We start from the raw sequence: 15,225 nt of genomic DNA on the forward strand, positions 1-15,225 counted from the left end.
CTATCATTTTAAGTGAATTTGCCTTTCTATTTTTAAGAAGAAACAAAAGTAGGATGCAGTTATTTTTTAAAACCGTTCACATAAACATAAGCCCACTAACTAAAACAATAATGAATATAATTATATCGCGTAAAACTTTAGTTCCAAAATTTACTACGAATAATCCAAATCAAAATAAAATTTACGACTGACCCGTACTTCGATACGACTAACGTTAACGTTTATATAAATTTATTTTGTGCCAGATTTATTAATTTTCCACAAATATCTTTTATCTTTTTGAAATCGTTAGCTGGAATTTTAAAAAAGTTCTAGTTAGGTAGAAGTTAATTCGATTTTGACGCGGAAACTTTTATTTAACATTGTTATATATAGGTTTATCCGCCTTGCAGATAAGAACTCGAATTGAAAAATGTCATAAAAATTTGAAAACGCCTTTGCCATTATCAGGTTAGAAAAAATAAATAGAAAATACGGCAAAATATCTTGTTTAAAACAAGAATCGTATTTCTCGATCAAAAATAATCATCTTTTCACATTTTCTTCGCCCAGTTTTAACGTTTTTTGATCAAATGTTTACCGGTTATTTGTATTTTTCGATTCGATACAATTAATCAAAATCTGTTAATTTTCTATATAAGCATAACGTTATATATTGATCTTACAGAAAATACTATTCTTAACAAAAAAATGTAGAGCGGAAGTTTTCACTCGAAAAAATTCTTTGGACATATTACGATCAGATTATAAATAAACGAGCTCGCGTAATAAACAGTAGCGCTCTATGTACTGCCTGCGCAGAGAGATATAAAGTAGTCGGCAACACGCGCGCGGGATAAACAAATACCTATAACTTTCGACCTACGAAAGATAATGCAAAAATCAAAATGTTATCGATAAATGATACGTAAAGGAATAACTTTTGGTAAATTTAAAAGAATTTGCTACATGTAGGAATAAAATATTATAGTATAATGTCAGTTCGAAATATTTTCAAATTTTATTTGTTGTTAAGGCTTGCAAATAAAAACCAAATTAAAAAATCGAAAAATAACTGTGCGAATATATTATTGAAATGATTATTCACGAATAATAAGTTTCGAATAATAACTAATATTTCTAAATAAAGTAATAACTTTCTAAATAACTAATAACGAATAATAAATGTATTAAACAAATATGGTACACCGATTTATAATACGAAAGGTAAAATCGATAGGCGGGTGGAATATATTGAAGAGTTTTACGGAGGAAATGAATTAGAAAACGGTGTCATAGAGGAAGAAGAGGATGAAATGGGAGAAACAATACTGAGATCTGAATTTAAAAGAGCATTAAAGATTTAAATGGCAGAAAGGCTCCTGGAATACCTGTAGAATTACTGCGCAGTGCAGGTGAGGAACCGAATGATAGATTATACAGACTGGTGTGTAATATTTATGGAAAAGGGGAAGTTCCGTCAGACTTCAAAACATGTGTTATAGTCATGATACCAAAGAAAGCAGGAGCAGATAAACGTGAAGAATACAGAACGGTTAGCTTAACTAGTCGCGCATCAAAAATCTTAACTAGAATTCTGTACAGAAGAATCGAGAGGAGAGTAGAAGAAGTGTTAGGAGAATACCGATTTGATTTCAGGAAATGTATAGGGACAAGGGAAGCAATTTTAGGCCTCAGATTAATAGTAGAAGGAAGATTAAAGAAAAACAAACCGATATACTTGGCGTTTATAGAACTAGAAAAGGCATTCGATAACGTAGACTGGAATAAAATGTTCAGCATTTAAAAAAACGTAGGGTTCAAATACAGAGATACAAGAACAATTGCTAACATTTACAGGAACCAAACAGCAACTGTAATAATCGAAGAACATAAGAAAGAAGCCGTAATAACAAAGGGAGTCCGACAAGGATGTTCCCTATCCCCGTTACTTTTTAATCTTTACATAGAACTAGCAGTTAATGATTTTAAAGAACAATTTAGATTCGGAGTAACAGTACAAGGTAAAAAAATAAAGATGCTACGATTTGCCGATAATATAGTAATTGTGGCCGAGAGTAAAAAGGATTTAGAAGAAACAATGAACGGCACGGATGAAGTCCTACGCAAGAACTACCGCATGAAAATAAACAAGAACAAACGAAAGTTATGAAATGAAGTAAAAATAATGAAGATGGACTACTGAATGTGAAAATAGGAAGAGAAAAGATTATGGAGGTAGATGAATTCTATTATTTGGGAAGTAGAATTACTAAAGATGGAAAAAGCAGGAGTGTTATAAAATGCCGAATAGCACAAGCTAAACGAGCCGTCAGTAAGAAATATAATTTGTTTACATCAAAAATTAATTTAAATGTCAGGAAAAGATTTTTGAAAGTGTAGGTCTGGAGTGTCGCTTTATATGGAAGTGAAACTTGGACGATCGGAGTACCTGAGAAGAAAAGATTAGAAGCTTTTGAAATGCGGTGCTACAGGAGAATGTTAAAAATCAAACGGGTGGATAAAGTGACAAATGAAGAGGTGTTGCTGCAAACAGATGAATAAAGAAACATTTGGAAAAATATAGCTAAAAGAGACAGAATTATTGGCCACATATTAAGGCATCCTGGAATAGTCGCTTTAATATTGAAAGGACAGGTAGAAGGAAAAAATTGTGTAGGCAGGCAACGTTTGGAATATATAAAACAAACTGTTAGGATGTATGATGTAGGGGGTATACCGAAATGAAACGACTAGCACTAGATAGGGAATCTTGGAGAGCTGCATCAAACCGGTCAAACGACTGCAGACAAAAAAAAAGTTTCGTAGCAAAATATATCGTCGATTTTTAGATATTAATAATTTTAAAATCATCATATTTAAAAAAAAAACGTATTTTGAGACTTTCGCAAAGTGTAAAAAATGATCATAACTTACTAAAATTTTAGGCTGGGTTTCAATTCACCATACATCTCAGGAACGGTCGAACTGAGACTGTACAAGACTACATTACATTTACACTCACTCATACATATGATCCTCATTTATCTTCCAAGTAATACCTGAACGGTAATGCTCGGAGGCTAAACAGAAAAAAGTATTATAATTGAGGTACGATTAAAGACCTTTTCTACTTGGTCTGGTCGACAGGAAAATTTTGACCGTACATTCATGTTTTAAATCTTCACTCAACAAATTTAGGAGCTGAATTTTGAAGTACAACAAGTAAATACTCTCTCAATCGAATTTATATGGAAATAAAGAAATTTATATGGAATATCCAGTAATTTGTAAAACGTTTTAATCATTCCCCCTGTCCTTCTTTTTACGCATATAACATATTTTACAAATTATCGGAAGGAATATATTTAACTATTTTTCCCTCTGTTTCTCCTCTATTTTTTTAAAAATAGAAGATCAAACTGTCCGATCTTTCTGGAGTAAACCTTGTAGACTCTGCAACTGTTTGCTATACAAAAAGGGAAATTTATTTTTATCCCTTCTATACAAAAATGCACACTCCGTAGTACGAACCTATACGCGGATACGAGTCGCATGTTTTTTAATAAAAGCGATAAAATTTTTGTAAATCCTTTTTAGTTATGTACGGTAAACAAATTTAAAAGAAATCAAAATTTAATTTCAGGAACACCCGATAAAAAATTGTAAATAAATAAAAAGTTACGATATTAAAAAATAACAGCATAAAAAATTAATTACGTAAGACTCGCGACCTACTCCGCTTTAAGAATCGTAACAGGACGACAACGGTGAGATTGTAAGATTTACCGCGTGAATTGTCGAATTGATAATTAGGTTAAACACCGAATAGTATGACGACACCATCGCACGAACGCAAAAATGTTTTCACCTTCGGTGAGAATATTACAGGCGTTCTCGATAATCTGGCGTCTTGTCGAAGAGTGAGAACGTTAAATTGGTGCTTCCGATATATTTTTCTATATTCTTGTTAATAAAATTTAGCTTGTAATTCTATATCCGTACAACAGTCGGTGTAATGTATAAAATATGTAGAGGGTGTCGTCATTTAATTATTTGGATCGTATTGCACAAGAAAATTTTCATAGTAGTAGTCTGTTTTTCTTTGTACAAGATAAAATAACGGAAATAATTTTATAATAATTTTTTTTTTTTTAATGAAGGAATTGGACGACATAATAACAGAAGTTATGAGACCGTCATCAGCGCCGGTTATAATCGGACTCGACGAAAGAAGTGCGAATTCTGCTCCGAACGGCGGCCGAAGGAGAAGGAGACAGTCCGGCAGAAGAAGACAACGGCAGTCGAACGGTGTTTTAAGCGCCGATAACACTCCCGTACATCGCCGATTACAGCAGCAGAGACACCGTCGTCCGGCGGCGGTTCCCGAAACGGTCGTTACGGTCGACCACGAACAACAGTGGAGAAGGCATCGGTTGAGTTCGGACAGCGGTGAAAGCTCCGACAGCGACGTTGTAGATAGCGATGGCGACCGTATATCGGAGCATCGCGATTCTGTCGCCTCGCCGTCGGAGAATTCATCTCGACACCGACGCATCAATACGATCAGGTAGGTCGACGTCGACGTAAAGTAATTACTAGTTTCTAAATACGGTTGGACTTCACTCTTCCCTTGTTTTGAAGTATAAATCGGTTTCCGGTTTCGACGATCAGAAGCGCTTAACGGTCGGTAATTAAAATTTTTCTCTTGAAATATATCGGATGCTATCGCGCAACGAAATTTGAACCCTTTTATTTCTTTTTCCTGTTTAGCCTCCGGGAATTACCGATCGGGTATTACTTCAGAGGATGATATGTACGAATGTAAATGAAGTATAATCTTGTACAGTCTTCGTTCGACCGTTTCTGAGATGTGTGCTTAATTGAAACCCGACCGCCAAAGAACACCGATATCTACGATCTAGTATTCAAATCCGTATAAAAATAATTGCCTTTACTAGGACTTGAACGCTGGAACTATCGACTTCCAAATCACGTGATTTAGGAAGTCGAGTTCACCACTAGACCGACCCTGCGGGTTAAAATCTAAACCCTATCGTACAGCGACGTTTCGTTCCCCCCCCCCCACCAGTTCGTGGACCCCACGAAACGGATCGAAACAGAAGAAAAACGCACATTATAAACTTAAAATTTCATTACGCAAAATTTTAGTGAAATTTGGTGTTAATTCCATCGGCATTAAAACGATCAAGGCTAACAATACGGTGCAGACCGGTAAGATAAATCTACTGTACGTTAAAAATCCTACTGACTATACTAGGACTAATCGCTATCATCACATGGAAATTCTAAGTAACTACCGAATAATATGGTTTTACGGTGTTTTTCCCCTCAAGTATCGGTTAATCGAACGGTGTACGGAATTACGCAGGTCATCCGATTTAATAGGAACAGCATACGATACAATTTTTGCTTGCCACAATTTTATTTTTGTATTGCACTTATTTCATTTTTATTTGTAATTTGTATTTTACTTTTATACATTTACTGACAGCTTATTGTAGTGTTGTTAAATTTATAAGTTTTGTATATAAATTTAAAATAATATAATACTGTGTATATAAATTTATAATAAATTTTGATTTATAGTTTTTAAATTTTGTATAAAATTGTATTTGTTGATAATGCTGATTATAACCGATTATATGGAGGCAGTAAACAATCAAGTATCTCAAGTAGATAATTATCGAATAAAATAACCGGTTATTGATAATAGTATATATTATATTTTTACAAATTTATAACGATAAAAACAAAAACTTTCTCGGTAGTCATCTATCAAAAAATACGTACTTGGGAAAGTTAAATTTAGCAAACGCTTTCTACTTCTACCTCCAAACGATCTATTTTTTTTTACGAAACCATCACACCTCCAAACCATCGTGGTTGGCAACTCAAATATTTTAGATGGAAAAGACTTATTATTTAAATAAGCGTTGAAAAACAAAACTTTTGATGTAAAATCTCAGTCTTTAAGAACCCTAATGAAAATCGCCGTCAATTTAATATCTTTTTAGAGTTAGATTCACACGTAGCCTACACTAAAAGTAAATCTGAAGCGGTGAAAAGTACGTACCGAAAAAATAGATCGTTTCGAGGTAGGAACGGTTGCTAGATTAACATTTTTTAGTGTTTTACTATTTAACGGTTATTTAAAAGGAAATGTAGATCGATTTTAAAAATAGCTGTTAAAACATTAAATTCCCGCCGTTTTAGTCACGATTGTAATTTTAGCCGAAAGGTCTTTAAATCAAAATATTAGTTTTTCAGTATTCTTTAAAATGATAAATTTAGATTTCTCGAGTCGTCTCCCTTCTATAGATAAAATATTTCGTAAATTTTTTATAATCTGTTATTTTCCTCGATATTTTTGAAACGAGTACAGTTCTTAACTCTACGGCGATAAGTGTTTGGCGATAATAACACGTAACCTTCGTTAATTTGGTCGACGTAATCGTACATTGTAACGGTCGGTTATAAGATAATTTTATTATCGAAAATTAGTTTACTCTGTTTTATTATTTCTTTTTAGGGCGAAACGTTATAAAATTTCTATAAAGTTACAATGAACCCGCGAACAGTCGATCGCGAATTAACATATTATACTGACTGATGTATAACAACAGTACGATAGCAGATTGCCGTGCGATATTACGGTAAGCGCATTAAATATTAAAAAGATATAAAATCGAACTGCGCAATAAAAGAAGCTTCTTTTCGATAGAACGGGTGACGCATACGTAAATAATTTATTATATCAACGAAACGCTGTATTTCCTCGATGTAATACGCAGATTTTAAGCTGTTTACCGATTTCATAGTGTTTTAATCTACCACGTCGTCGCCGATTTTTTATAGTATTATTTAAAAATTTAAATCGTCATTTTTAAAGGAGCACTGATATTTTTCGTATAAGCACATGCAAGAGATTAGAAAGAAAGTTAAACTAGTTTTTTTTAATTTAATTTAATTTTTTTTTATAATATTTTTTGATACTTCTGCACTTTTAATTTATTATTTTCACTGTATTATAAAGAATAAGCGGGCGCAAAAACATTAAAGAATATTTTTTTACCGATAATAGCGGCACGAAGATTTAAATGTAACCCCACCTCACTCGAGCCAGCTTATCCTGCGTCTAGTATGGGATAACGAGGAAAAAAAATTCCGTAAAAAATGTTCGACCCGAATTAATCTTCTTGATCAAATGAGTTTTCCTGAAAAAATATTTGATAATAAAAGTACAAACGAGAAGAAAGAGTTCTGAATAAAACATTTCGGGTCTTTTAAAGAGTAAAGTATATCTTTAAGAACCGTTCGCATTCGATGGAAAAAATTGATTTTTATAACAAACAAAAGTTATTTTTTACAAGTTTTTTGAAAGTTTACATTTATTTTTGGGAAAACCTGCTTGAATTACGGCAAGTTATTTATAAAATATCAAGTTTTCATCTTTTTGTGGCGGTTGAACGATTGCAACGTTACTTAATATCGTTTAAAACACTATTAAGAATATTGAAAACCGTTTCGTTTGAAGTTTTCTCCCTACGCCTACCACAGGAAAAAAACTTCCTTAGTTACGGATAATAAACGTAAAACGATACAACGGAATCGAAATTATCTTTAAGATTTTCCATAGGCTCCGAGGATAATCGTGAAAATGATAGTAATAATTACGTTTAAACTTCTATTATAACGGACATGAAACGTTCATCGACGGGTTTTATCCACTGGATTCAGGTATATCCTTGGAATCAATGTAGTAGTGTACGCATTTTGCCGGCGCTTGGCTGCCACTTTACTGTCTGTTCGGAGATTTCGTGACTCGCTATCTGTACCTCGGTTTGAGCCGTTTCTAATGGTCGTTTTCCTTTTGGTTTTCCTTCGTAAACGTTTTTAGTTTTTCTTTTTTCGTAAATATGTTCAAACCGGTGTATCGATTTTTTATCGTATTCCTTTTTTCGAAAAAGTTCGTGAATTTCCTCGTTTTACGATATGAATATTTTTGTATCGTCCCAAACGTTTTTCTTTTAACTTTAAATTAGAAGACGATGAGATTAAAAATTAGTTCCCCCGTTTCCGCCTCGTAAACACCGGTGTTAATTTTTTAAATATATTGTTTAGTTATAAAACCGAATATTCTTTTCTTCGTGAACGTAAGATACGAGTTTTAAAAGAGAAGCGTAATTCTTTCGTGACGCGTACTACATCTAATTAATATCTATACTCTCATGCGCCGACTAATAGTCGGTTCGTGGCCTTAGAGACGAGAAGACGTATGATGTTATTAAATGTCTACGATCTTTCTAGCAGATAAAAAATATACTTCCGCTGTCGGTTTCCACCTGACGTTGTTTATTGTATTGTGATTTTATGCGATGACTTATATGAACGGTATGTAGTAAGAGCGAGAAGCAATTATTACGTTTACTTTTAAAATAATTAAGGCGCATAAAAAGTTAATCGGGTTATAATTTACCTACGATGAAGGGTTACAAAGTTTTATCGTAACGTAGGAAGCAACAGGTTACGGTTTTGTAGAGGCCGTTTATACGGTATTATTATTATTGTTAGAAGACAATAACGACGGTATCGTTTTTTTCCCGGCAATTACAACGGTATGCGGTAATCGATAAATAATTATAGTTTTGCCGGCGTATATTTCTTTTTGTCTTATTTGGATTGAACGTTTGAAAAAACAAACTGCAGAAATACGTTTGATGCTTTATTGACAAGAAATAACAAACGGCTTAACCGGCTTCCAACTTGACGCCGACTTTGTAAAATCAAAATTTAAATAATTTATAATTATTATTTTATTTTATAAAAAAATATCCATCTAGATAGAAAAAAGATGCAGAGAAATAACTTAATGTAACCTCCCGAGGGTTAGCTAAAGTTTGTGCGATGCAAAAATATAAATATTTCTTATACTAATTTTTCCAGTTAATTTACTTAACTTCCGTTTGATATTGTTATAAATATCAGAATGAAATTAAGCTATATTTATACGATAATCAACGATGACGATAAAAAAGGCCGGGAATGTATAACTTGACCGTTACGCCGATCGATTCATCTTTTCAAAGAAGAAAAACTTATCGATTCATTTTTTTAAATCTTTCTGGGTACATCATAAAGTATTTTTGCTTTAATAATTTTACGGTATTTGGGGCTCATATATCGGCGGGTTTTTATTTAACGATTAAAATATTCACTAAAATTAATTTATATAAATGGATTAAAATGGAAATCCAAAAACAGTTTGTTCGATTTTTTTTTTCAAATTTGGTAGCTCCACCGTCAGGGAAGAAATATAAGTTATTTTAGTGTCTTTATTGCTTAAAAAATTACATTTTGAGCGTTGAAAATTTAAAAATACCAATTTATTTTCATTTTGGAGCGTCTCAAACTCAAGGAGAAGCGTTCGGGAAAAATTTATTTTTAAGAAAATAATCACTAATCGGCGATAATAGACTTTAAAAAATAAATTTTAAAATCGTTTAAAAAATAAAAAGATACAGTCGCAGTTGTAAATAAACAAAGTTGAACTTTTCTAGGAAGAGAAGAAATGTTTTGGGTATTTCTTTTTCAATAAATATTTAAGCGTAAGGGCTATCAAAAGAATAAGAATAATTAAATGAAATAAATAATGAATAATTAAAGAGTAAGACTAATTATATGCAATGCGTAACGTGGATTTAAATTTAAAATATTTTTTGTTACCACAGACCGACCAGTAGAGTGGAACGGGCAAATTTTTTTTATAGTGGTTTTAAGCCCTATTGACGTAGATAATGTAGATGCAAAAAAACTCCCATTGATGCATTTTCTGAAGCAAGATAAGCTAAGAAAAAAAAAAATACAAATATAAAACAAGTTTTTGGGAAGGGGAATGAATATTATATAAAAGTTTTTCTTAATTTGTGATTTCGATAAAAATGTTTCAACTTTTGTAAGAGAAATTCTTTGCTACAGTCCCAGAGTAAAGATTTGTAATTTTATTTCGGCCAAAACACCTCCATCATTTTTTTATAATTTTTCAAAAAAAATTAAAAACCTTTCCCGCCGAACGTAGTACCACCTGTCTACCAAGTTTGAAGAAAATCGGTCAACGAAGGCCAGAGTCGTAAAACTAAATTCAGGTCAACATACATAAGCGCAAACATCCGTCAGAAAAAAATAGATTTTCTCGTTTTGGGAGCATTGAAATAAAGTATTTTTTTTACAGATTATTTGCAATTAGTTTAACTCTTTGGGACATGGAAGCCGATGCAGCTAACCACCTATAAATTATCAAATATACGTTGCGATCGGTAGCGTTCACCGCTTCGCTTAATAAAATCATGTTAAAATGCGTGATGTACAACTCCATTAACCGCGTAACTAGTTCTTAAAGTGTCAATAGATGGCAGCACCTATTTAAAATAATGCTGTTAGCAGATTTCCCTTTTCATTCCTATTTCATCTTGCCGTATAACTGCGGCTAGCGTGCCGTCATGCATTGCTCAACTGCTAGTTAGTCGAGCATCCGTGGGAGTAGGATTGGATTTGCCGGTAGAGCTTATCAAATGTCCAACAGATAAAAGCTCTGTCCCTTTCTACAGAACCGTAGGCATCAATCGGCATTCATCGGTGGAATCTATCCGACGTCGGTTACCCCCTTATCTCCTTCCCCGCCGGTGCCTTTCACCAAAAGAAAAGCACCACCCAGATTAATTCCGGGAGCCCTTCCTCTTATTTTAGCGTAGAAAAATTTACAACGGGACCTTTTACGTCGTGACGGTCACTATAGCGTTTGTACGCGCCGCAATAATTCCTAAAGATTATTTTGTTTTCCTTGTATGGTCTCTAACAATTACTCCCTTTCTTTTGAAATAAAAAAATAAAAATAATCATTAAATTCTTAAAATCAAAACCATTCAAAATTGTTTTTCATAAAGAAGTAACGTAGAACCGGATGGACGTTTCGATTGTTAATCATCGTCAGTTTAAAGAAATCAAAAGTCAATTAAATATATTTAAAAAATAAAAATTAATTAATCAAGCGATTAAACCTAAAATAAATATAACTGGAAGGTGAAAATAAAAAAAATAATATTAAATAAACAGTACTTAAAGTACAACGGTATATCGTTGAAAGGGTTTCATTGAGGACTTATTACTTCAGTTAAGAAAAAATCCAAAATCCAAATTTTTTTTGGGATTTTGGGCATTTTTGGATACTTTTGATTCAGTCTATTGCAATCAAAAGGGGAGGTGCACAACTAGATATTACAACAGTCCTAAATTCAAAATTTCATCATCCAACGGCTAATAGTTTTTGAGTTACGCGAGGTACAGACGTCACGCCGAAACTAGTCAAAATGGATATTTCCGTTAAAATGTGAAAACCGAAATTTTTCACCATCGCAATACTTTCGTTTCTTCGTATAAGGAAGTAAAAATCATCAGGACCTTTTAAAAATCGTTTAGTTAAACTTGCACTCTGCAAATAATAAATGAGAGTTAGATGAACAATATGTTTGAATACCGCAATCGATTATATTTTTATAGTCGTCTAATTTTACGAAAATCTTTGAAAAATCGTCATTTTTAGTACAAGGAAGTATTGTAATCGCGAAAAATTTCGGTTTTCACATTTCAATGGAAATATATCCATTTTGATTAGTTTCGGTGAGACGTCTGTACGTAAGTACGTATATATATAGCGTAACAAAAACGATTAGCCGTAGAATGTTGAAATTTTTTATTTAGGACTGTTGTAACATCTAGTTGTGCATCTCCTCTTTTGATTGCGATCGATTGCACCGAAAGGGTCCAAAAAAGCCCAGAATCCAAACAATTCGAATTTTGGACCTTTTCTTAACTACAGGAATAAGCTTTCATTTACAGCTTTTCAACGATATATCATAAGTAGTATTTATTTTCATTGATTCTAGACTTATAGCCGAATAAAAGTTACATTAATGAAATATTTGGATCTTACAAGGGGAAGACATATCGGCTCTAATCCAACATCATATCCTTTTTTTAACTTTTTTTTTTAAATTTAAATATATTGATTTATTAATAATTATTAAACCTGTGAATCTAAAAAAAAATTACAGCAAATAATAATTCAATAATAACAAAAAAAATTATATGAAAAAAATGTAATAAAAAATATATGTAATTTAATAGGCGTACAAGGGAGTCATGTGGTGTCCACATCAGATTTTTTTCTATGAAAATTTTAATAATTCTTCTAACGTTGTAATAACATTTTGTTTACTGCTTTTTTTGACGACACCGTAAGAACACTGCAGTCATCCGCCAAGTTATATGGCGCTTAGCGTGGTAATAGCATTGTTTATTAATTAGGTAGATTTCATTAGAAAGCTATATATTGTAATGGGTAGCACGATTCGACTTCAGGAAAATTTAGTCATATCTTCGCGTTTCACATCCTTTAGACTCCAAAACCACCGTCAGCTCAAAAGTTTATGTTTTATATATACACATATATATTTCTGTTTCTTGTGGACACGATAACTGCAGTAATTTTGCGTCAATAACTTTCAAATTGTTTCCTAAGAATAACTCGTCCCAAAATTTCGGTTGACTTTGTTAACGGCCAAAATAGAACCACGGGGATGGAAATGGGGTGGCTTTTTCGAAAAAAAAACAAAATATCGCTCTAACTTTCTTATTAAGTAATATATCGAATTCGTTTAAAATTCCTACTATTCTTTGGATAAAGACTTTGAACTTATCAGAGTAAAGTTTTTTGATATCACCAACCATTGTCCCAGGGGGTGGAAATGGGGTTTCGAAGACAAAAAAAAACATTCGTATCTTAATAGTCACCGAATCGAATCGTTTTAAAGTGGTCGTTAGTCCTCTAAATATCATCTAAAACCTTTGAGTGAAACAATTTTTGATATGACCAACCCTTACGGCAAGGGATGACCAATATGTAGCTGGAATTGTAAGACGGGGCTTGTCGTATGCTAAACATGTGAAACTCTTTTCACATGTAACCGTTGTCGTATTGAGTAAATTTGTAGTTTTTCTTAACTTTAAGACAATGTTTTTATCCCCTACTTGGCACCGGTGAAATCTCCGCCTTCCGGCGTGCCGAATGGGATTTTTTTTTAATTTCGTATATTCACATTTTATTTTATATTCGCTAATTTTCCTGCATGCACTAATAATGATTTTTAAATAATCGAAATGCGCAATTTTTAATTTTTGTTTTATTTTTTTAATCGTCCATTATTTACGAGTTGTCTTACTACCGTTTGCTTTTTTAAGACCGATTATTATTTTTTTTATATAGATTAATACCTAACTTGTATTTTATATTTTTGAGATTTTTCAGACTTTTTTTTATTCCATTTTGTGAAGCAGCTAGAAGATCGGTTTTGAAAGAATTAAATTATAAGTTGTCAAAGGTATGCCCTGAGAGAGCTTTTTTGGAAATGTTAAAAATCCTTAAACGAAATTATTAAATTGAATTAACGACGCCCAGTTCACCAAAGAAAAAATGAAATATTTGTAAAAGTCTTGTAGTTATGGAAATTTCTATTAGTGTTAGTTTGAATCGGAAAAGAAATAAACGGTTGAGAGGCTGTAATTTCGCTACTGAAGTCGGCGAAATGATATCAAAGTACGAATGAATTAATCTCAGAAAAAAAAATAAATTTAAATCCAATAACATAAAGAAGGGAATAATTTTATACCGGTAAACTGATTTGTACAAAGGTTTATAACCGTGTAACAGGATTTATTTGATCGATTTTTTAATGAAAATGATACAGCGGAATTCGAAATTAAGCGTAATTTAAAGTCGAAGATTTAAATGGAGAAGTTTATTTATTATCAGGATTTTAAAGATTAAATCCTTTTCAAAGCGAAATTACGGTTGCTGTGCTGTTATACTGTGTGTAACTTTCTGCTCCTTCAATTTATTACTACGCCGAACTCCCTCGTTTAACAAATCGTGTTGGTCGCTTGATACAGATCGTAGAATTCTATTACGAATCGGTTTTATGTTTACTACAGTCGCATTAAGCAATTTTTTAATTTTAAATTATTCAATGAACACCGCAAAAATATCCTTCTTTTTTGAGTACTTTTTAACATGATTTTATGTCCGAGTGAAACCCTAAAAAAAATCTTTAAATATGCTTTTTTAAGCGCCTAATAATTTCTTCATTTTGTCAGTGTCTACATCAAATAGTTTTTTTATTAACGGGTTTTTCACTTGTCGGCCGTTTTTCAAGTATATGTATTTCAGAAAAAAATTTGTGTTTAAAAAAAAAACTGGTGTGTTTATTCTGACGACGAAGTATCTTATTTTACTTATTAAACGTGAAATATTTTTACAGTTAAAAAATTAAAATTTATATATTTCAATCGATTTTTAATTTTTACTTTCTCGGCTATAGCGCAATATATGCTGATATAATAGCTGTATCTATAACTGGAAAGTTTGATTGATCAAACAAAAAATTAAGACAAAAGTCTTTTTTAAATTTTTGCCTTAAGGTGACATTAAAAATCTTTAAAAAAAAAACAAAAAAAAACATAAATTTTAAAAATTTTGCGGAAAAAAATTTATTCCAATCCTCCCAAGTCGAAAAAATGTATTTTCGCAGACAGACGTTTGTATACCCGTACATACATATTTGATAACATTGAGAAAACTAAGAAATTCGTATATTTATTGAATTTTCTTCGGGGTAATATTCGGACAAGGAAATTTGTTAAAAAGTACTCAAAAAAGTATTTTTTTTTTGTTTACATTCAATAATTTGAAAGAAAAAATATTTGCGTAATGAAAGAAAATTGTATAATTTAGGGTAAAATTAATATTTTATGTCGACCTGTATTTGGTCTTATACCTGTGAACCCCGTTGAATGATTTTTTCAAACTTGTTAGGCAGATACTACCTTCGAGAGGAAAGAATGCGTTAAATTTTTGCAAAAAATTAGAAAACAAGGAGGTGGTGTTTGCATATTTTCTAGCTATATTTTCTATCTCGATAGCACTTCAAATCGCTTTATGGTTTCAAACGCTTTTTACAAATTTATTTTAATTTTAAATCGATCTCGCATGTTACAATTTGCATTTAAAATTAAAAATTCTTAATTTTTTGTTAGCCCTTACTGTTCGGTATTTCTTGAAAAAAGAAATAGCCACTAAGTTTCACCCCGTTCCCAGGAAACTGCACTTTGTTT

The 15,225-nt window shown here is 32.1% G+C and overlaps 1 protein-coding gene across 1 annotated transcript in view; it reads left to right on the plus strand.

The window, feature by feature from the left end:
- The window catches only part of bdg (sodium-dependent transporter bedraggled), a 219,154-nt gene that overhangs the window by 40,016 nt on the left and 163,913 nt on the right, over nt 1-15,225 (plus strand). The window contains exon 4 of the mRNA XM_075371551.1: nt 4,143-4,549. Coding sequence (XP_075227666.1) covers nt 4,143-4,549 — 407 coding nt within the window. The remainder of the gene's footprint in view (nt 1-4,142; nt 4,550-15,225) is intronic.

The sequence above is a fragment of the Lycorma delicatula genome, chromosome 7 (assembly GCF_047948215.1).
Source record: "Lycorma delicatula isolate Av1 chromosome 7, ASM4794821v1, whole genome shotgun sequence".
NCBI classification, from domain to species: Eukaryota; Metazoa; Arthropoda; class Insecta; order Hemiptera; family Fulgoridae; genus Lycorma; species Lycorma delicatula.